Raw genomic sequence first — 24,961 nt, forward strand, 5'->3', positions numbered from 1 at the left:
GCAATGAGGGGGAGACAGCAATGAGGGGGGAGAAGTAATGAGGGGAGAGACAGCAATGAGGAGGGACAGAAATGGGGGGGAGACAGCAATGAGAGGGAGACAGCAAAGAGGGGGGACACAGCAATGAGGGAGAGACAGCAATGAGGGGGTACAGCAATGAGGGGAGAGACAGCAATGAGGGGGGACACAGCAATGAGGGGGGACACAGCAATGAGGGAGGACACAGCAATGAGGGGAGAGACAGCAATGAGGGGGCACAGAAATGGGGGAGGAGACAGCAATAAGGGGGGACAGCAATGGGGGGAGACAGCAATGAGGGGGAGACAGCAAAGAGGGTGGACAGCAATGGGGGGAGACAGCAATGAGGGGGCACAGCAATGAGGGGGCACAGCAATAAGGGGGGACAGCAATGAGGGGGGACAGCAATGAGGGGGGACACAGCAATGAGGGAGAGACAGCAATGAGGGGACACAGCAATGGGGGGGACACAGCAATGAGGGGGACACAGCAATGAGGGGGAGACAGCAATGAGGGGGGACACAGCAATGAGGGGAGACAGCAATGGGGGGGAGACAGCAATGGGGGGGGGGACAGCAATGAGGGGACACAGCAATGGGGGGACACAGCAATGAGGGGGACAGCAGATTGAGGGGGGACACAGCAATGAGGGGGAGACAGCAATGAGGGGGGCACAGCAATGAGGGGGGACACAGCAATGAGGGGGGAGAAGTACTGAGGGGAGAGACAGCAATGAGGAGGGACAGAAATGGGGGGGGGGAGACAGCAATGAGAGGGAGACAGCAAAGAGGGGGGACACAGCAAAGAGGAGGGACAGCAATGAGGGGGGAGAAGTAATGAGGGGAGAGACAGCAATGAGGAGGGACAGAAATGGGGGGGGAGACAGCAAAGAGGGGAACACAGCAATGAGGGGGTCAGAGCAATGAGGGGGGAGACAGCAATGAGGGATACAGCAATGAGGGAGTACACAGCAATGAGGGGGACAGAGCAATGAGGGGGCGACAGCAATGAAGGGGGAAGCAGCATTGAGGGACACAGTAATAAGGGAGGACACAGCAATGGGGGGGGACACAGCATTGAGGGGTAACACAGCATTGAGGGGGGATACTGCAATGAGGGGGGGACACAGCAATGAGGGGGAGACAACAATGAGGAGGGACAGCAATGAGGGGAGACAGCAAAGCGGGACACAGCAATGAGGGAGCACACAGCAATGAGAGGGGGACACCAATGAGGGGAGAGACAGCAATGAGGAGGGACAGAAATGGGGGGGAGACAGCAATAAGGGGGGACAGCAATGGGGGGGGAGACAGCAATAAGGGGGGACAGCAATGGGGGGAGACAGCAATGAGGGTGGACAGCAATGAGGGACACAGCAATGAGGGACACTTCAATGAGGGAGGACACAGCAATGAGGGGGTCACAGCAATGAGGGGGGACACAGCAATGAGGGGGGACAGCAATGGGGGGACAGCAATGGGGGGACACAGCATTGAGGGGGGACACAGCAATGTGGGGGAGACAGCAATGAGGGGGGGGAAGCAATGAGGGGGACACAGCAATGGGGGGACACAGCAATGAGGGGGGACACAGCAATGAGGGGGTACAGCAATGGGGGGACAGCAATGGGGGGACACAGCAATGAGGGGGGACACAGCAATGAGGGGGACACAGCAATGAGGGGGACACAGCAATGGGGGGACAGCAATGGGGGGACACAGCAATGAGGGGGGAGACAGCAATGAGGGGGACACAGCAATGGGGGGACACAGCAATGAAGGGGGGGACAGCAATGAGGGTGAGACAGCAATGAGGGGGGAACACAGCAATGAGGGGGGACAGCAATAGTGGGACACAGCATTGAGGGGGGACACAACATTGAGGGGTGACACAGCAATGAAAGGGGATACAGCAATGAGGGGGAGACAGCAATGAGGGACACAGCAATGAGGGGGAACACAGCAAAGAGGGGGGACACAGCAATGAGGGGGAGACAACAATGAGGAGGGACAGCAATGGGGGGGAGACAGCAATGAGGGAGAGACAGCAATGAAAGGGGATACAGCAATGAGGGGAGACAGCAAAGAGGGACACAGCAATGAGGGAGCACACAGCAATGAGGGGGGGGACACCAATGAGGGGAGAGACAGCAATGAGGAGGGACAGAAATGGGGGGGAGACAGCAATAAGGGGGGACAGCAATGAGGGGGGAGACAGCAATAAGGGGGGACAGCAATGGGGGGAGACAGCAATGAGGGTGGACAGCAATGAGGGACAAAGCAATGAGGGACACTTCAATGAGGGAGGACACAGCAATGAGGGCGTCACAGCAATGAGGGGGAGACAGCAATGAGGGGGGACACAGCAATGAGGGGGGACACAGCAATGAGGGGGGACAGCAATGGGGGGACACAGCATTGAGGGGGGACACAGCAATGAGGGGGAGACAGCAATGAGGGGGGGGACAGCAATGAGGGGGACACAGCAATGGGGGGACACAGCAATGAGGGGGACACAGCAATGAGGGGGTACAGCAATGGGGGGACAGCAATGGGGGGACACAGCAATGAGGGGGGACACAGCAATGGGGGGACAGCAATGGGGGGACACAGCAATGAGGGGGGAGACAGCAATGAGGGGGACACAGCAATGGGGGGACACAGCAATGAAGGGGGGGACAGCAATGAGGGTGAGACAGCAATGAGGGGGGAACACAGCAATGAGGGGGGACAGCAATAGTGGGACACAGCATTGAGGGGGGACACAGCAATGAGGGGGGAGACAGCCATGAGGGACACAGCAATGAGGGGGAACACAGCAATCAGGGGGGATACAGCAATGAGGGGGGACACGACAATGAGGGGGAAACAGCAATGAGGGGGGATACAGAAATGAGGGGGGATACAGCATTGCGGGGGGACACGACAATGAGGGGGAAACAGCAATGAGGGGGGATACAGAAATGAGGGGAGAGATAGCAATGAGGGACACAGCAATGAGGGGGAACACAGCAATCAGGGGGGATACAGAAACGAGGGGAGAGACAGCAATGAGGGGGGACACAGCAATTTGCGGGGACACAGCAATGGGGGGGGACAGCAATTGGGGGATACAGCAATGAGGGGGTCACAGCAATGAGGGGGGACACAGCAATGAGGGGGAGACTGCAATTAGGGGGAGACACCAATAAGGGGGAACACAGCAATGAGGGGGAGACTGCAATTAGGGGGAGAGAGCAATGGGGGGATACAGAAATGAGGGGGGACACAGCAATGAGGGGGGAGACAGCAATGAGGGGGGAGACAGCAATGAGGGGAACACAGCAATGAGGAGGGACACAGCAATGAGGGGGGAGACAGCAATGAGGGGGGACACAGCAATGAGGGGAACACAGCAATGATGGGGACACAGCAATGAGGGGGAGACAGCAATGAGGGGGGACACAGCAATGAGGGGGACACAGCAATGATGGGGACACAGCAATGAGGGGGAGACAGCAATGAGGGGGGACACAGCAATGAGGGGGAGACACCCATAAGGGGGGGACACAGCAATGAGGGGGGACACAGCAATGAGGGGAACACAGCAATGATGGGGACACAGCAATGAGGGGGAGACAGCAATGAGGGGGACACAGCAATGAAGGCGAGACACCCATAAGGGGGGGACACAGCAATGAGGGGGGACACAGCAATGAGGGGGAGACACCAATAAGGGAGGGACACAGCAATAAGGGGGGGACACAGCAATGAGGGGGGATACAGCAATGAGGGGGTACACAGCAATGAAGGGAACACAGAAATGAGGGGGGCACAGCAATGAGGGGGGACACAGCAATGAGGGGGGAGACAGCATTGAGGGGGACACAGCAATGAGGGGGGAGACAGCAATGAGGGGAACACAGCAATGAGTGGGGACACAGCAATGAGGGGGGACACAGCAATGAGGGTGAGACAGCATTGAGGGGGGAGACAGCAATGAGGGGGTAGAGAGCAATGGGGGGAGACAGCATAGATGGGGGACACAGCAAGCAGGGCGACACAGCAATGAGGGGGAACACAGCAATGAGGGGGTCAGCAATGGGGGGACACAGCATTGAAGGGGGACACAGCAATGAGGGGGAGACAGCAATGAGGGGGGAGACAGCAATGGGGGGGACACAGCATTGGGGGGACACAGCAATGTGGAGGGACACAGCAATGAGGGGGAGACAGCAATGAGGAGGGAGACAGCAATGAGGGGGGACACAGCAATGAGGGGGGACACTGCAATGAGGCGGGATACAGCAATGAGGGGGGACACAGCAATGAGGGGGACACAGCAATGAGGGCGGCACAGCAATGGGGGGACAGCAATGAGGGGACACAGCAATGGGGGGACAGCAATGTGGGGACACAGCAATGAGGGGGGACACAGCAATGAGGGGGACACAGCATTGGGGGGACACAGCAATGAGGATGAGACAGCAATGAGGAGGGAGACAGCAATGAGGGGGGACACAGCAATGAGGGGGGAAGCAGCAATGAGGGGGGAACACAGCAATGAGGGGGGACAGCAATAGTGGGACACAGCATTGAGGGGGGACACAGCAATGAGGGGGGACACAGCAATGAGGGGTGACACAGCAATGAGGGGGGAGACAGCAATGAGGGAGGAGAAAGCACTGAGAAGGGAAGACAGCAATGAGGGAGGAGAAAGCACTGAGAAGGGAGACAGCAATGAGGGGGGACACAGCAATGAGGGGGGACACAGCAATGAGGGGGAGACAGCAATGAGGGACACAGCAATGAGGGGGAACACAGCACTGAGAAGGGAGACAGCAATGAGGGGGGACACAGCAATGAGGGGGGACACAGCAATGAGGGGGAACACAGCAATGAGGGGGTCAGCAATGGGGGCAGACAGCAATGAGGGGGGACACAGCAATGAGGGGGGATATAGAAATGAGGGGAGAGACAGCAATGAGGTGGTCACAGCACTGAGGGGTGACACAGCAATGAGGAGGGATACAGAAATGACGGGGAGACAGCAATGAGGGAGGAGACAGCAATGTGGGAGGAGAAAGCACTGAGAAGGGGGACAGCAATGAGGGGGTAGACAGCAATGAGGGACACAGCAATGAGGGGGAACACAGCATTGAGGGGGACACAGAAATGAGGGGGAGACAGCAATGGGGGGACACATCAAGAAGGGCGAGACAGCAATGAGGGGGGAGACAGCAATGAGGGGGAGACTGCAATGAGGGGGAGACAGCAATAAGGGGGCACACAGCAATGAGGGGGAGACTGCAATTAGGGGGAGAGAGCAATGGGGGGATACATCAATGAGGGGGGACACAGCAATGAGGGGGGAGACAGCAATGAGGGGAACACAGCAATGAGGGGGGAGACAGCAATGAGGGGGACACAGCAATGAGGGGGGACACAGCAATGAGGGGGAGACAGCAATGAGGGGGACACAGCAATGAGGGGGGACACAGCAATGAGGGGGGACACAGCAATGAGGGCGAGACAGCAATGAGGGGGAGACACCAATAAGGGGGGGACACAGCAATGAGGGGGAGACACCAATAAGGGGGGGACACAGCAATGAGGGGGGATACAGCAATGAGGGGGGACACAGCAATGAAGGGAACACAGCAATGAGGGGGGCACAGCAATGAGGGGGAGACAGCAATGAGGGGAACACAGCAATGAGGGGGGACACAGCAATGAGGGGGGAGACAGCAATGAGGGGAACACAGCAATGAGGGGGGACACAGCAATGAGGGGGGAGACAGCAATGTGGGGGTAGACAGCAATGGGGGGAGACAGCATAGAGGGGGGACACAGCAAGCAGGGGGACACAGCAATGAGAGGGAACACAGCAATGAGGGGGTCAGCAATGGGGGGACACAGCATTGAAGGGGGACACAACAATGAGGGGGGAGACAGCAATGAGGGGGGACAGCAATTGGGGGTTACTGCATTGAGGGGAGACGCAGCAATGAGGGGGGAGACAGCAATGGGGGGACACAGCATTGGGGGGACACAGCAATGTGGAGGGACTCAGCAATGAGGGGGAGACAGCAATGAGGGGGGAGACAGCAATGAGGGACACAGCAATGAGGGGGACTCAGCAAAGAGGGGGGACACAGCAATGAGGGGAGAGACAGCAATGAGGGGGGACACAGCAATTTGCGGGGACACAGCAATGGGGGGGGACAGCAATTGGGGGTTACTGCATTGAGGGGAGACGCAGCAATGAGGGGGGAGACAGCAATGGGGGGACACAGCATTGGGGGGACACAGCAATGTGGAGGGACTCAGCAATGAGGGGGACACAGCTATGAGGGGGTGAGAGCAATGAGGGTGAGATAGCAATGAGGGGGGAAGCAGCAATGAGGGGGGAACACAGCAATGAGGGGGGACAGCAATGAAGGGGAGACAGCAATGAGGGGGGACAGCAATGAGGGGGAGACAGCAATGAGGGGGGAGACAGCCATGAGGGAGGAGAAAGCACTGAGAAGGGAGACAGCAATGAGGGGTGACACAGCAATGAGGGGGGACACAGCAATGAGGGGGAGACAGCAATGAGGGACACAGCAATGAGGGGGAACACAGCAATGAGGGGGTCAGCAATGGGGGCAGACAGCAATGAGGGGGGACACGACAATGAGGGGGACACAGCAAGAGGGGGGATACAGAAATGAGGGGAGAGACAGCAATGAGGTGGTCACAGCACTGAGGGGTGACACAGCAATGAGGGGTGACACAGCAATGAGGAGGGATACAGAAATGACGGGGAGACAGCAATGAGGGGGTAGACAGCAATGGGGGATACAGCAATGAGGGAGGAGACAGCAATGTGGGAGGAGAAAGCACTGAGAAGGGGGACAGCAATGAGGGGGTAGACAGCAATGAGGGGGAGACAGCAATGGGGGGACACAGCAATGAGGGGGGACACAGCAATGAGGGGGAGACACCAATAAGGGGGGGACACAGCAATGAGGGGGAGACACCAATAAGGGGGGGACACAGCAATGAGGGGGGATACAGCAATGAGGGGGGCACAGCAATGAAGGGAACACAGCAATGAGGGGGGAGACAGGAATGAGGGGAACACAGCAATGAGGGGGGACACAGCAAATGAGGGGGGAGACAGCAATGAGGGGGACACAGCAAAGAGGGGGGAGACAGCAATGAGGGGAACACAGCAATGAGGGGGAATACAGCAATGAGGGGGGACACAGCAATGAGGGGGGAGACAGCAATGAGGGGGACACAGCAATGAGGGGGGATACAGCAATGAGGGGGACACAGCAATGAGGGGGGATACAGCAATGACGGGGGAGACAGCAATGAGGGGGAACACAGCAATTAAGGGAACACAGCAATGAGGGGGGCACAGCAATGAGGGGGGAACACAGCAATGAGGGGGGACAGCAATGAGGGGTGAGACAGCAATGAGGGGAATGCAGCAATGAGGGGGGACACAGCAATGAGGGGTGAGACAGCAATGAGGGATACAGCAATAAGGAGGGATACAGCAATGAGGGGTACAGCAATGGGGGGGACACAGCAATGAGGGGGGACACAGCAGTGATGGGGGACACAGCAATGAGGGGGACACAGCAATGAGGGGGAACAAAGCAATGAGGGGGGACACAGCAATGAGGGGGAGAAAGCAATGAGGGGGAGACAGCAATGAGGGATACAGCAATAAGGGGGGATACAGCAATGAGGGGGGACACAGCAGTGATGGGGGACACAGCAATGAGGGGGACACAGCAATGAGGGGGAACAAAGCAATGAGGGGGGACACAGCAATGAGGGGGAGAAAGCAATGAGGGGGAGACAGCAATGAGGGATACAGCAATAAGGGGGGATACAGCAATGAGGGGGGGACAGCAATGGGGGGGACACAGCATTGAGGGGGGGACACAGCAATGTGGGGGGAGACAGCAATGAGGGATACAGCAATAAGGGGGGATACAGCAATGAGGGGTACAGCAATGGGGGGGACACAGCATTGAGGGGGGACACAGCAATGATGGGGGACACAGCAATGTGGGGGACACTGCAATAAGGGGGAACACAGCAATGAGGGGGACACAGCAATGAGGGGGAGACAGAAATGAGGGGGAGACAGTAATGAGGGGGGACACAGCAATGAGGGGGACACTGCAATAAGGGGGAAAACAGCAATGAGGGGGTCAGCAATGGGGGGACACAGCATTGAGGGGGGACACAGCAATGAAGGGGGACACAGCAATGAAGGGGGACCCAGCAATGAGGGGGGAGACAGTAATGAGGGGGGACACAGCAATGAGGGGGGACACAGCAATGAAGGGGAGACAGCAATGAGGGGGATACAGCAATGAGGGGGAGACAGCAATGAGGGGAGGCAACAACAATGAGGGGGACACAGCAATGAGGGGGGACACAGCAATGAGGGGCGACTGCAATGAGGGAGGCAGCAATGAGGGGGAGACAGCAATGAGGGGCGAGACACAGCAATGAGGGGCGAGACACAGCAATGAGGGGTACACAGCAATGAGGGGGGACACAGCAATGAGGGGTGAGACAGCAATGAGGGGTTGAACAGCAATGAGGAGGGAGACAGCAATGAGGGGGGAGGCAACAATGAGGGGGGAGACATTAATGAGGTGGGACACAGCAATGAAGGGGACACAGCAATGAGGGGGGAGACAGCAATGAGGGGGGAGACAGCAATGAGGGATACAGCAATAAGGAGGGATACAGCAATGAGGGGTACAGCAATGGGGGGGGACAGCATTGAGGGGGGAGACAGCAATGAGGGGGGACACAGCAATGAGGGGGAGACAGCAATTAGGGGGGACACAGCAATGAGGGATACAGCAATAAGGAGGGATACAGCAATGAGGGGTACAGCAATGGGGGGGGACAGCATTGAGGGGGGAGACAGCAATGAGGGGAACACAGCAATGAGGGGGGACACAGCAATGAGGGGGGACACAGCAATGAGGGGTGAGACAGCAATGAGGGGAACACAGCAATGAGGGGGGACACAGCAATGAGGGGTGAGACAGCAATGAGGAGGGAGACAGCATTGAGGGGGGAGGCAGCAATGAGGGGGGAGACAGCAATGAAAGGGACACAGCAATGAGGGGTGAGACAGCAATGAGGGGGGAGGCAGCAATGAGGGGGGAGGCAGCAATGAGGGGGAGACAGCAATGAGGGGGGAGGCAGTAATGAGGGGGGAGACATTAATGAGGTGGGACACAGCAATGAAGGGGACACAGCAATGAGGGGGGAGACAGCAATGAGGGGGGAGACAGCAATGAGGGGGGAGGCAGCAATGAGGGGGGACACAGCAATGAGGGGGAGACAGCAATGAGGGATACAGCAATAAGGAGGGATACAGCAATGAGGGGTACAGCAATGGGGGGGACACAGCATTGAGGGGGGACACAGCAATGATGGGGGACACAGCAATGAGGGGGAGACAGCAATGGGGGGACACAGCATTGAGGGGGAGACAGCAATGAGGGGGGAGACAGCAATGAGGGGGGACACTGCAATGAGGGAGGACACAGCAATGAGGGGGAACACAGCAATGATGGGGTCAGCAATGGGGGGACACAGCAGTGAAGGGGGACACAGCAATGAGGGGGGAGACAGCAATGAGGGGGACAAAGCAGTGAGGGGGGACACAGCAATGAGGGGGTCAGCAATGAGGGGGACACAGCAATGAGGGGGAGACAGCAATGAGGGGGGAGACAGCAATGAGGGGGCGACTGCAATGAGGGGGGACATAGCAATGAGGGGAAGACAGCAATGAGGGGGGAGACACAGCAATGAGGGGGAGACAGCAATGAGGGGGAGACAGCAATGAGGGGGGAGACACAGCAATGAGGGGCGAGACACAGCAATGAGGCGGGAGACAGCAATGAGGGGAACACAGCAATGAGGGGGAACACAGCAATGGGGGGGCAGCAATAAGGGGGTATACAGCAATGAGGGGGGACAGCAATGAGGGGGACACAGCAATGAGGGGTGACACAGCAATGAGGGGGATACAGCAATGAGGGGAACACAGCAATGAGGGGCGACAGCAATGGGGGGACTCAGCATTGAGAGGGGACACAGCAATGTGGGAGTCACAGAATTAGGGGGGAGACAGCAATGAGGGGGACACAGCAATGCGGGGCAGACAGCAATGAGGGGGGGGGGACAGCAATGAGGGGGTGACAACAATGAGGGGGAGACAGCAATGAGGGGTACACAGCAACGAGGGGGGAGACAGCAATGAGGGGGGACACAGCAATGAGGGGGGAGACAACAATGAGGATGGAGACAGCAGTGAGGGGGGAGACAGCAATGAGGGGGGACACAGCAATGAGGGGGAGACAGCAATGAGGGGGAGACAGCAATGAGGGGGGAGACAGCAATGAGGGGGAAGACAGAAATGAGGGGGGACAGCAATGGGGGGACACAGCATTGAGGGGGGACACAGCAATGAGGGGGGACACAGCAATGAGGGGGGGCAGCGATAAGGGGGTATACAGCAATGAGGGGGGACAGCAATGAGGGGTGACACAGAAATGAGGGGTAGACAGCAATGAGGGGAACACAGCAATGAGGGGGGACACAGCAATGAGGGGGGAGACAGCAATGGGGGAACACAGCAATGAGGGGAACATAGCATTGAGGGGGGACACAGCATTGAGAGGGGACACAGCAATGAAGGAGTCACAGCAATGAGGGGGGAGACAGCAATGAGGGGGACACAGCAATGAGGGGGGACACAGCAATGAGGGGGAGACAGCAATGAGGGGGGACACAGCAATGAGGGGGGAGACACAGCAATGAGGGGGAGACAGCAATGAGGGGGGAGACAGCAATGAGGGGGGACACAGCAATGAGGGGGAGACAGCAATGAGGGGGAGACAGCAATGAGGGGGACACAGCAATGAGGGGGAGACAGCAATGAGGGGGACACAGCAATGAGGGGGAGACATCAATGAGGGGTGAGACAGCAATGAGGGGGGACACAGCAATGAGGGGTGAGACAGCAATGAGGGGGAGACAGCAATGAGGGGGGAGACAACAATGAGGGGGGAGACATTAATGAGGTGGGACACAGCAATGAAGGGGACACAGCAATGAGGGGGGAGGCAGCAATGAGGGGGACACAGCAATGAGGGGGAGACAGCAATGAGGGGGAACACAGCAATGAGGGGTACACAGCAATGAGGGGGAGACAGCAATGAGGGGGGAGACAGCAATGAGGGGGAACACAGCAATGAGGGGTACACAGCAATGAGGGGGAGACAGCAATGAGGGGGACACAGCAATGAGGGGGGAGGCAGCAATGAGGGGGACACAGCAATGAGGGGTACACAGCAATGAGGGGGAGACAGCAATGAGGGGGAACACAGCAATGAGGGGGACACAGCAATGAGGGGGACACAGCAATGAGGGGGAACACAGCAATGAGGGGTACACAGCAATGAGGGGGAGACAGCAATGAGGGGGACACAGCAATGAGGGGGGAGGCAGCAATGAGGGGGACACAGCAATGAGGGGTACACAGCAATGAGGGGGAGACAGCAATGAGGGGGAACACAGCAATGAGGGGGACACAGCAATGAGGGGGACACAGCAATGAGGGGGAACACAGCAATGAGGGGGAACACAGCAATGAGGGGGACACAGCAATGAGGGGGAGACAGCAATGAGGGGGACACAGCAATGAGGGGGAGACAGCAATGAGGGGGAACACAGCAATGAGGGGGAACACAGCAATGAGGGGGACACAGCAATGAGGGGGAGACAGCAATGAGGGGGACACAGCAATGAGGGGTAACACAGCAATGAGGGGGAGACATCAATGAGGGGTGACACAGCAATGAGGGGGATACAGCAATGAGGGGCGACAGCAATGGGGGGACTCAGCATTGAGAGGGGACACAGCAATGAGGGAGTCACAGCAATGAGGGGGGAGACAGCAATGAGGGGGACACAGCAATGCGGGGCAGACAGCAATGAGGGGGGGGACAGCAATGAGGGGTGAGACAGCAATGAGGGGGGACACAGCAATGAGGGGGGAGACAGCAATGAGGATGGAGACAGCAATGAGGGAGGAGACAGCAATGAGGGGGGAGACAGCAATGAGGGGGGACACAGCAATGAAGGAGAGACAGCAATGAGGGGGTGACAGCAATGAGGGGGTGACAGCAATGAGGGGGAGATAGCAATGAGGGGGGACACAGCAATGAGGGGGGAGACAGCAATGAGGGGGGACACAGCAATGAGGGGGGAGACAGCAATGAGGGGGGAGACGGCAATGAGGGGGGAGACGGCAATGAGGGGGGACACAGCAATGAGGGGGGAGACAGCAATGAGGGGGACACAGCAATGAGGGGGGACACAGCAATGAGGGGGAGACAGCAATGAGGGGGGAGACAGCAATGAGGGGGGAGGCAGCAATGAGGGGGGAGACATTAATGAGGTGGGACACAGCAATGAGGGGGGAGACAGCAATGAGGGGGGAGACAGCAATGAGGAGGGAGACAGCAATGAGGGGGGAGGCAGCAATGGGGGGGGCGATAGCAATGAGGGGTGAGACAGCAATGAGGGGGGAGACAGCAATGAGGGGGAGACAGCAATGAGGGGGGAGGCAGCAATGAGGGGGAGACAGCAATGTGGGGAGGCAACAACAATGAGGGGGACACAGCAATGAGGGGGACACAGCAATGAGGAGGACACAGCAATGAGGGGGGACACTGCAATGAGGGGGGACACAGCAATGAGGGGGAGACAGCAATGAGGAGGGAGACAGCAATGAGGGAGACAGCAATGAGGGGTGACACAGCAATGAGGGGGAGACAGCAATGAGGGGTGAGACAGCAATGAGGGGGGAGACAGCAATGAGGGGGGACAGCAATGAGGGGGAGACAGCAATGAGGGGGGAGGCAGCAATGAGGGGGACACAGCAATGAGGGGGAGACAGCAATGAGGGGGAGACAGCAATGAGGGGGGAGACAGCATTGAGGGGGGACACAGCAATGAGGGGGGAGACAGCAATGAGGGGGAGACAGCAATGAGGGAGAGACATCAATGAGGGGTACACAGCAATGAGGGAGGAGACAGCAATGAGGGGGAGACAGCAATGAGGGGGGAGACAACAATGAGGGGGGAGACATTAATGAGGTGGGACACAGCAATGAAGGGGAGATAGCAATGAGGTGGGAGACAGCAATGGGGGGGACAGCGGATTGAGGGGGGACACAGCAATGAGGGGGGAGACAGCAATGAGGGGGGACACAGCAATGAGGGGGGAGGCAGCAATGAGGGGGGAGGAAGCAATGAGGGGGGACAGCAATGAGGGGGACACAGCAATGAGGGGTGACACAGCAATGAGGGGGATACAGCAATGAGGGGAACACAGCAATGAGGGGTGACAGCAATGGGGGGACTCAGCATTGAGAGGGGACACAGCAATGAGGGAGTCACAGCAATGAGGGGGGAGACAGCAATGAGGGGGGAGACAGCAATGAGGGGGACACAGCAATGAGGGGGAGACAGCAATGGGGGGGGCAGCGATAAGGGGGTATACAGCAATGAGGGGGTCACAGCAATGAGGGGTGACACAGAAATGAGGGGTAGACAGCAATGAGGGGAACACAGCAATGAGGGGAACATAGCAATGAGGGGGGACACAGCAATGAGGGAGTCACAGCAATGAGGGGGGAGGCAGCAATGAGGGGGGAGACATTAATGAGGTGGGACACACCAATGAGGGGGGAGACAGCAATGAGGGGGGAGGCAGCAATGAGGGCGGAGACAACAATGAGGATGGAGACAGCAATGAGGGGGGAGACAGCAATAAGGGGGGACACAGCAATGAGGGGGAGACAGCAATGAGGGGGAGACAGCAATGAGGGGGGAGACAGCAATGAGGGGGAAGAAAGAAATGAGGGGGGACAGCAATGGGGGGACACAGCATTGAGAGGGGACACAGCAATGAGGGGGGAGACAGCAATGAGGGGGGACACAGCAATGAGGGGGGAGACAGCAATGAGGGGGGACACAGCAATGAGGGGGAGACAGCAATGAGGAGGGAGACAGCAATGAGGGGGGAGGCAGCAATGAGGGGGGGGACATTAATGAGGTGGGACACAGCAATGAGGGGGGAGATAGCTATGAGGTGGGAGACAGCAATGGGGGGGGACAGCGGATTGAGGGGGGACACAGCAATGAGGGGGGAGACAGCAATGAGGGGGGACACAGCAATGAGGGGGAGACAGCAATGAGGGGAGACAACAACAATGAGGGGGAGACAGCAATGAGGGGAGGCAACAGCAATGGGGGGGACACAGCAATGGGGGGGACTGCAATGGGGGGAACACAGCAATGAGGGGGACACAGCAATGCAGGGCAGACAGCAATGAGGGGGGGGACAGCAATGAGGGGGTGACAGCAATGAGGAGGGAGACAGCAATGAGGGAGACAGCAATGAGGGGGGACACAGCAATGAGGGGTACACAGCAATGAGGGGGGAGACAGCAATGAGGGGTGAGACAGCAATGAGGGGGGACACAGCAATGAGGGGGGAGACAACAATGAAGGGTCACAGCAATGAGGGGGGAGACAGCAATGAGGGGGGAGGCAGCAATGAGGGGGGAGGCAGCAATGAGGGGGACACAGCAATGAGGGGGAGACAGCAATGAGGGGAACACAGCAATGAGGGGGGAGGCAGCAATGAGGGGGGAGGAAGCAATGAGGGGCGACAGCAATGGGGGGACTCAGCATTGAGAGGGGACACAGCAATGAGGGAGTCACAGCAATGAGGGGGGAGACAGCAATGAGGGGGACACAGCAATGCAGGGCAGACAGCAATGAGGGGGGGGGACAGCAATGAGGGGGTGACAACAATGAGGGGGGAGACAGCAATGCGGGGTGAGACAGCAATGAGGGGGGAGACAGCAATGAGGGGGGAGACAGCAATGAAGGAGAGACAGCAATGAGGGGGAACAGCAATGAGGGGGTGACAGCAATGAGGGGGTGACAGCAATGAGGGGGAGACAGCAATGAGGGGGGAGACAGCAATTAAGGATACAGCAATAAGGAGGGATACAGCAATGAGGGGGACAGCAATGAGGGGGACACAGCAATGAGGGGGGACACAGCAATGAGGGGGAGACAGCAATGGGGGGGCAGCGATAAGGGGGTATACAGCAATGAGGGGGGACAGCAATGAGGGGGTCACAGCAATGAGGGGAACATAGAATTGTGGGGGGACACAGCATTGAGAGGGGACACAGCAATGAGGGAGTCACAGCAATGAGGGGGGAGACAGCAATGAGGGGGGAGACAGCAATGAGGAGGGAGACAGCAATGAGGGGGGAGACAGCAATGAGGGGGGAGGCAGCAATGAGGGGGGAGACATTAATGAGGTGGGACACAGCAATGAGGGGGGAGACAGCAATGAGGGGGGAGACATTAATGAGGTGGTACACAGCAATGAGGGGGGAGACAGCAATGAGGGGGGAGGCAGCAATGAGGGGGGAGACATTAATGAGGTGGGACACAGCAATGAGGGGGGAGACAGCAATGAGGGGGGAGGCAGCAATGAGAGGGGAGACAGCAATGAGGGGGGAGACAGCAATGAGGGGGTCAGCAATGGGGGGGGACAGCGGATTGAGGGGGGACACAGCAATGAGGGGGAGACAGCAATGAGGGAGGAGACAGCAATGAGGGGGACACAGCAATGAGGGGGAGACAGCAATGAGGGGGGACTGCAATGGGCGGAACACAGCAATGAGGGAGGAGACAGCAATGAGGGGGACACAGCAATGAGGGGGAGACAGCAATGAGGGGGGAGACAGCAATGAGGGGGACACAGCAATGAGGGGGAGACAGCAATGAGGGGGGACTGCAATGGGCGGAACACAGCAATGAAGGGGACACAGCAATGAGGGGGGAGACATTAATGAGGCGGGACACAGCAATGAGGGGGGAGACAGCAATGAGGGGGACACAGCAATGAGGGGTGACACAGCAATGAGGGGGAGACAGCAATGAGGGGGGAGACATTAATGAGGTGGGACACAGCAATGAAGGGGACACAGCAATGAGGGGGGAGACATTAATGAGGCGGGACACAGCAATGAGGGGGGAGACAGCAATGAGGGGGACACAGCAATGAGGGGTGACACAGCAATGAGGGGGAGACAGCAATGAGGGGGGAGACATTAATGAGGTGGGACACAGCAATGAAGGGGACACAGCAATGAGGGGGGACAATAATGATTGGGGAGAGCTCAGACCTGAGGAAGGCTGAAAGGTGATTCTGTCTCTCCCTAGGGAACAGTTTGTCAATCCTTGAAAACGTTCCACACCCTGGAAATAAGGCAATAGCACAGGGAGGAATCTCACTGGGAAGGTCCCTGTGATTGGTCAATGGTTTCCTCAACAAATGAATATTCCTTCACACCCCTGATGTGTCGATGATGCAGAAACTGGAGAGTTAGGAGGTGAATTAATTGTTTGTAAAGCACTTTGGAACATCCTGAGCCTTAGAAGGCACTAAATAAACACAGGCCTTGGTGGCATGTTGCCTTTTGGTGCTGGAGACCTGGGTTCAATTCCTGCCTCAGGTGACCCTTTGGGTGGAGTTTGTACCTTCTCTCTGTGTCTGTGTGGGTTTTCTCCCAAAATGTGCAGGTTAGGTGAGTTGGTTCTGCTAAATTGCCCTCAGTGTAGGGGAATGGGTCTGGGTAGGTTGTGCTTCAGCAGGTCAGTGCGGACTTATTGGGCTGAAGGGCCTATTTCCACACTGTAAGTAATCTAGTCTAGTGTGTTTGATCCAATTGGATGTGATAGAAAGCTCAGTGTGACTGGTTATCTTTTCAAACTTTGTCGAACAGGGAAGCCAATTTGATTTTTAACTGGGACCTCATACCTCACAGCTGCGTCTTAAGGGTTGTTTACCCCTTTCTCTGACTGAACTATCTGGATAGTTCCAACAACTTGGAGAGTTGCTCTTGCTGTAACTGGTGCAGCAGCACTCTCTGCTGGTAGGACATTGCTAGTGCCTGAAATTTTTTTAAAAATTGTCCCTGATTTCAGGACAGGCTCCATAGAGTCATCCAGCATGGAAACAGACCCTTCGGCCCGACCAGTCCATGCTGAACATAATCCCAAACGAAACTAGTCCCACCTGCCTGCTGTTGGCCCGCATCCTTCCAAACATTTCGTATTCATAGTTAAAAATCACACAACACCAGGTTATAGTCCAACAGGTTTAATTGGAAGCACACTAGCTTTCGGAGCATCGCTCCTTATCAGTCCAACACTGGCATCTCCAAATCTTTCTTATTCATGTGCTTGTCCAAATGTCTTTTAAACATGATAATTGTGCCCACATCCAGCACTTCCTCAGGAAGTTCATTCCACATTCAAACTGCCTTCTGTGTAAAAAAATTGCTGCTCATGCCTTTTTTTAAATCTCTCTCCTCTCACCTTAAAAATGGCCCCTACTGTCTTGACATCCCCCAAAGGAAGAAAAACACCTACCAGTCACCTTATCTATACCCCTCAGTATTTTATAAACCTCTATCAGGTCTCCTCTCAATCTCCTACGCTCCAGTGAAAAAAGTCCCAGCCTGTCCAGCTTTTCTTTATAACTCAAACCCTCCATACCCGGCAACATCCTGGTAAACCTCTTCTAAAACCTCTCCAGCTTCATAATATCCTTCAAATAATTGGGTGCCCTGTACTAGACACAGTATTCCAGAAAGCTATAGAATAAAGAATATCAAAGACAAGGAATTCACCTTTCAAAACTAAATTTTTGCACTTGCCTAAATCCCATTACAACATAACAATCCTACTTAAAATCCTAGCTTGGGATCAAGTCTTTTCCTGTATCTCCTTATGCTCTGTATCAACATTTGGTTGACACTCTGCTCTGAAGTGTCTTGGGGATGTTTTCCAACATTAAAGGTGCTACATCAATGAAGTTGTTATTGTGCCTTCCCTTGACATGAGGTGCTTTCAGAACCCTCTGGTTGTGTGCTCTAATTGGTAAGCTGTCTATCGTTGATGGGGATTTGCCTCTTTGTTTCAGCGTGCTGTTGATTGTTGGTTCAAGTCCCACAGTGAGCCCTCGCCCATGTGGAAGACGGTGTGGGGAGTTAAAGAATCGAGAGTGTGGTGCTGGAAAAGCACAGCAGGTCAGGCAGCATCAGAGGAGCAGGAGAGTTGACATTTCCTGATGAAGGGTTTATGCCCGAAATGTTGACTTTCCTGCTCCTCGGATGTTGCCTGGCCAGCTGTGCTTTTCCAGCACCACATTCTTAACTCTGATTCTCCAGCACCTCACTTTCTTCCTGATGTAGGGAGCAAACACTGGCCTGGACCAGCTGCCTGACATAGCCCTGTGTGGTGCTGTAGACCCTATTTGACTGGGATGTATCAGAGTGTCACTGAGTACTGACGGGACTGTGCTGTGCTCCATTGCAGAGTCTCTCAACGGGATGGGGCAGACCCGTTGATTGAAGAGGAAGACGCAGGAGATGCTGCGGAGCCCACAGGACAAGGAACAGGTAAAGCCAACCTGCTTTCCCTTCCCTCTGCGTCCCCCCCACCTTCACCGCCAACTCAGGGTTCCAGCCCGTTGCCCTGACACCGGACCCTAACACTTGTGGGTTTAGTGGTGCATGGGGTAGCTGCCGTGCTTCTGGGGCAGGAGCTCAGGGCTTGGGTCCCGTTCCATGTCTTGATGGTCCAAGAACATCCAAAAAAAGGGCAAACGGTTTGAGAATCGACCCTCAAATCCATCCGATGCTCGCCAATAGGAGATGTTAAGAGCAGGAGCAATTCCTGATTAGTCACCTCAATGTTGGAGTCCTGACTGTCACTATCTCTAGTTTCAGGCAACAATATCTATGTAAAGGTGCGTATTTCCACTCCCTGAATGGACTGTAACACACCCCCACCAAAAGCAGGTCAGTGAATACACAGTCTGTAAGGCTGCAACTGAGGTTAATTCAAACGTAGGTCTCTAGAACATTATCTTGGGTCTCTCGATTACACTGGATCTCTGGATTCATAGAATCTCTGCAGTGTGGAAACAGGCCCTTCAGCCCAACAAGTCCACACTGACCCTCCGAAGTGTATCTCTCCCCATCCATTCCCCGTGACTCTACATTTACCCTTGACTAATGCACCTAACCTGCACATCCCTGAACACTAGAGGCAATGTACCTAACCTTCACATCCCCGATCACTAGGGGCAATTCACCTAACCTACACATCCCTGAACACTAGGGGCAATGTACCTAACCTGCACATCCCTGAACACGAGGGGCAATGTACCTAACCTACACATCCCTGAACACTAGGGGCAATGTACCTAACCTGCACATCCCTGAAGACTAGGGGCAATGTACCCAACCTGCACTTCCCTGAACACTAGGGGCAATGTACCTAACCTACACATCCCTTAACACTAGGGGCAATGTACCTAACCTACACATCCCCGATCACGAGGGGCAATGTACCTAACCTACACATCCCTGAACACGAGGGGCAATGTACCTAACCCACACATCCCTGAACACTAGGGGCAATGTACCTAACCTACACATCCCTGAACACTAGGGGCAATTCATCTAACCTACACATCCCTGATCACTAGGGGCAGTGTACCTAACCTGCACATCCCTGATCACTAGGGGCAATGTACCTAACCTGCACATCCCTGAACACTAGGGGCAATGTACCGAACCTACACATCCCCGATCACTAGGGGCAATGTACCTAACCTACACATCCCTGAACACTAGGGGCAATTCATCTAACCTACACATCCCTGATCACTAGGGGCAATGCACCTAACCTACACATCCCCGAACACTAGGGGCAATGCACTTAACCTACACATCCCTGAACACTAGGGGCAATGCACCTAACCTACACATCCCCGAACACTAGGGGCAATTCACCTAACCTGCACATCCCTGAACACTAGGGGCAATGTACCTAACCTACACACCCCTGATCACTAGGGGCAATTCACCTAAACTACACATCCCTGAACACTAGGGGCAATTCACCTAACCTACACATCCCTGATCACGAGGGGCAATGTACCTAACCTACACATCCCCGAACACTAGGGGCAATGTACCTAACGTGCACATCCCTGAACACTGGGGGCAATGTACCTAACCTGCACATCCCTGATCACTAGGGGCAATGTACCTAATCTACACATCCCTGAACACTAGGGGCAATGTACTTAACATGCACATCCCTGATCACTAGGGGCAATTCACCTAACCTACACATCCCTGATCACTAGGGGCAATTCACCTAACCTGCACATCCCTGATCACTAGGGGCAATGTACCTAACCTACACATCCCTGATCACTAGGGGCAATGCACCTAACCTGCACATCCCTGATCACTAGGGGCAATGCACCTAACCTACACATCCCTGAACACTAGGGGCAATTCACCTAACCTACACATCCCTGATCACTAGGGGCAATGTACCTAACCTACACATCCCCGAACACTAGGGGCAATTCACCTAACCTGCACATCCCTGAACACTAGGGGCAATGTACCTAAACTACACATCCCTGAACACTAGGGGCAATGTACCTAACCTACACATCCCCGATCACTAGGGGCAATGTACCTAACCTACACATCCCTGAACACTAGGGGCAATATACCTAACCTGCACATCCCTGAACACTAGGGGCAATGCACCTAACCTACACATCCCCGAACACTAGGGGCAATGCACTTAACCTACACATCCCTGAACACTAGGGGCAATACACCTAACCTACACATCCCCGAACACTAGGGGCAATTCACCTAACCTGCACATCCCTGAACACTAGGGGCAATGCACCTAACCTACACACCCCTGATCACTAGGGGCAATTCACCTAAACTACACATCCCTGAACACTAGGGGCAATTCACCTAACCTACACATCCCTGATCACTAGGGGCAATGTACCTAACCTACACATCCCTGAACACTAGGGGCAATGTACCTAACGTGCACATCCCTGAACACTGGGGGCAATGTACCTAACCTACACATCCCTGAACACTAGGGGCAATGTACTTAACATGCACATCCCTGATCACTAGGGGCAATTCACCTAACCTACACATCCCTGAACACTAGGGGCAATGTACCTAACCTGCACATCCCTGAACACGAGGGGCAATGTACCTAACCTACACATCCCTGAACACTAGGGGCAATGTACCTAACCTACACATCCCTGAAGACTAGGGGCAATGTACCCAACCTGCACTTCCCTGAACACGAGGGGCAATGTACCTAACCTACACATCCCTTAACACTAGGGGCAATGTACCTAACCTACACATCCCCGATCACGAGGGGCAATGTACCTAACCTACACATCCCTGAACACGAGGGGCAATGTACCTAACCCACACATCCCTGAACACTAGGGGCAATGTACCTAACCTACACATCCCTGAACACTAGGGGCAATTCATCTAACCTACACATCCCTGATCACTAGGGGCAGTGTACCTAACCTGCACATCCCTGATCACTAGGGGCAATGTACCTAACCTGCACATCCCTGAACACTAGGGGCAATGTACCGAACCTACACATCCCCGATCACTAGGGGCAATGTACCTAACCTACACATCCCTGAACACTAGGGGCAATTCATCTAACCTACACATCCCTGATCACTAGGGGCAGTGTACCTAATCTGCACATCCCTGATCACTAGGGGCAATGTACCTAACCTGCACATCCCTGAACACTAGGGGCAATGTACCTAACCTACACATCCCCGATCACTAGGGGCAATGTACCTAACCTACACATCCCTGAACACTAGGGGCAATATACCTAACCTGCACATCCCTGAACACTAGGGGCAATGCACCTAACCTACACATCCCCGAACACTAGGGGCAATGCACTTAACCTACACATCCCTGAACACTAGGGGCAATGCACCTAACCTACACATCCCCGAACACTAGGGGCAATTCACCTAACCTGCACATCCCTGAACACTAGGGGCAATGTACCTAACCTACACACCCCTGATCACTAGGGGCAATTCACCTAAACTACACATCCCTGAACACTAGGGGCAATTCACCTAACCTACACATCCCTGATCACTAGGGGCAATGTACCTAACCTACACATCCCCGAACACTAGGGGCAATGTACCTAACGTGCACATCCCTGAACACTGGGGGCAATGTACCTAACCTGCACATCCCTGATCACTAGGGGCAATGTACCTAACCTACACATCCCTGAACACTAGGGGCAATGTACTTAACATGCACATCCCTGATCACTAGGGGCAATTCACCTAACCTACACATCCCTGATCACTAGGGGCAATTCACCTAACCTGCACATCCCTGATCACTAGGGGCAATGTACCTAACCTACACATCCCTGATCACTAGGGGCAATGCACCTAACCTGCACATCCCTGATCATTAGGGGCAATGCACCTAACCTACACATCCCTGAACACTAGGGGCAATTCACCTAACCTACACATCCCTGATCACTAGGGGCAATGTACCTAACCTACACATCCCCGAACACTAGGGGCAATTCACCTAACCTGCACATCCCTGAACACTAGGGGCAATGTACCTAGCCTACACATCCCTGAACACTAGGGGCAATGTACCTAACCTACACATCCCTGAAGACTAGGGGCAATGTACCCAACCTACACATCCCCGATCACGAGGGGCAATGTACCTAACCTACACATCCCTGAACACGAGGGGCAATGCACCTAACCTACACATCCCCGAACACTAGGGGCAATTCACCTAACCTGCACATCCCTGAACACTAGGGGCAATGTACCTAACCTACACACCCCTGATCACTAGGGGCAATTCACCTAAACTACACATCCCTGAACACGAGGGGCAATTCACCTAACCTACACATCCCTGATCACTAGGGGCAATGTACCTAACCTACACATCCCTGAACACTAGGGGCAATGTACCTAACGTGCATATCCCTGAACACTGGGGGCAATGTACCTAACCTGCACATCCCTGATCACTAGGGGCAATGTACCTAACCTACACATCCCTGAACACTAGGGGCAATGTACTTAACATGCACATCCCTGATCACTAGGGGCAATTCACCTAACCTACACATCCCTGATCACTAGGGGCAATTCACCTAACCTGCACATCCCTGATCACTAGGGGCAATGTACCTAACCTACACATCCCTGATCACTAGGGGCAATGCACCTAACCTGCAAATCCCTGATCACTAGGGGCAATGCACCTAACCTACACATCCCTGAACACTAGGGGCAATTCACCTAACCTACACATCCCTGATCACTAGGGGCAATGTACCTAACCTACACATCCCCGAACACTCGGGGCAATTCACCTAACCTGCACATCCCTGAACACTAGGGGCAATGTACCTAACCTACACATCCCTGATCACTAGGGGCAATTCACCTAAACTACACATCCCTGAACACTAGGGGCAATTCACATAACCTACACATCCCTGATCACTAGGGGCAATGTACCTAACCTACACATCCCTGAACACTAGGGGCAATGTACCTAACCTACACATCCCTGAACACTGGGGGCAATGTACCTAACCTACACATCCCTGAACACTAGGGGCAATGTACCTAACCTACACATCCCTGAACACTAGGGGCAATGTACCTAACCTGCACATCCCTGAACACTAGATGAAGTGCTTTTGCCTGAAATGTTGATTTCGCTGCTCTTTGGATGCTGCCTGAACTGCTGTGCTCTTCCAGCACCACTAATCCAGTATTTGATTTTCAGCATCTTATTCATTGTTTTTACCTACTAGGGGCAATATACCTAACCTGCACATCCCTGATCACGAGGGGCAATGTACCTAACCTACACATCCCTGAACACTAGGGGCAATGTACTTAACATGCACATCCCTGATCACTAGGGGCAATTCACCTAACCTACCCATCCCTGAACACGAGGGGCAATGTACCTAACCTACACATCCCTGAACACTAGGGGCAATGCACCTAACCTACACATCCCTGATCACGAGGGGCAATGTACCTAACCTACACATCCCTGAACACTAGGGGCAATGCACCTAACCTACACATCCCCGAACACTAGGGCAATGCACTTAATCTACACATCCCTGAACACTAGGGGCAATGCACCTAACCTGCACATCCCTGATCACTAGGGGCAATGCACCTAACCTACACATCCCCGAACACTAGGGGCAATGTACCTAACCTACACATCCCCGGACACTAGGGGCAATGTACCTAACCTACACATCCCTGAACACTAGGGGCAATTCACCTAACGTGCACATCCCTGAACACTGGGGGCAATGTACGTAACCTACACATCCCCGAACACTAGGGGCAATGTACCTAACCTACACATCCCTGAACACTAGGGGCAATGCACCTAACCTACACATCCCTGATCACTAGGGGCAATTCACCTAACCTACACATCCCTGAACACTAGGGGCAATTCACCTAACCTGCACATCCCTGAACACTAGGGGCAATGTACCTAACCTACACATCCCTGATCACTAGGGGCAATTCACCTAACCTACACATCCCTGTACACTAGGGGCAATTCACCTAACCTACACATCCCTGATCACTAGGGGCAATGTACCTAACCTACACATCCCTGAACACGAGGGGCAATGTACCTAACTTACACATCCCTGAACACTAGGGGCAATGTACCTAACTTACACATCCCTGAACACTAGGGGCAATGTACCTAACTTACACATCCCCGAACACTAGGGGCAATGTACCTAACCTACACATCCCTGTACACTAGGGGCAATTCACCTCACCTACACATCCCTGATCACTAGGG

The 24,961-nt window shown here is 54.8% G+C and overlaps 1 protein-coding gene across 3 annotated transcripts in view; it reads left to right on the plus strand.

The window, feature by feature from the left end:
* The window catches only part of crtac1b (cartilage acidic protein 1b), a 349,836-nt gene that overhangs the window by 291,196 nt on the left and 33,679 nt on the right, over nucleotides 1-24,961 (plus strand). For all 3 annotated transcript variants that reach the window (XM_072557150.1, XM_072557149.1, XM_072557151.1), the window contains exon 9: nucleotides 18,513-18,595. In XM_072557150.1, coding sequence (XP_072413251.1) covers nucleotides 18,513-18,595 — 83 coding nt within the window. The remainder of the gene's footprint in view (nucleotides 1-18,512; nucleotides 18,596-24,961) is intronic.

This window comes from Chiloscyllium punctatum, chromosome 38 (genome assembly GCF_047496795.1).
Source record: "Chiloscyllium punctatum isolate Juve2018m chromosome 38, sChiPun1.3, whole genome shotgun sequence".
Lineage (NCBI taxonomy): Eukaryota > Metazoa > Chordata > Chondrichthyes > Orectolobiformes > Hemiscylliidae > Chiloscyllium > Chiloscyllium punctatum.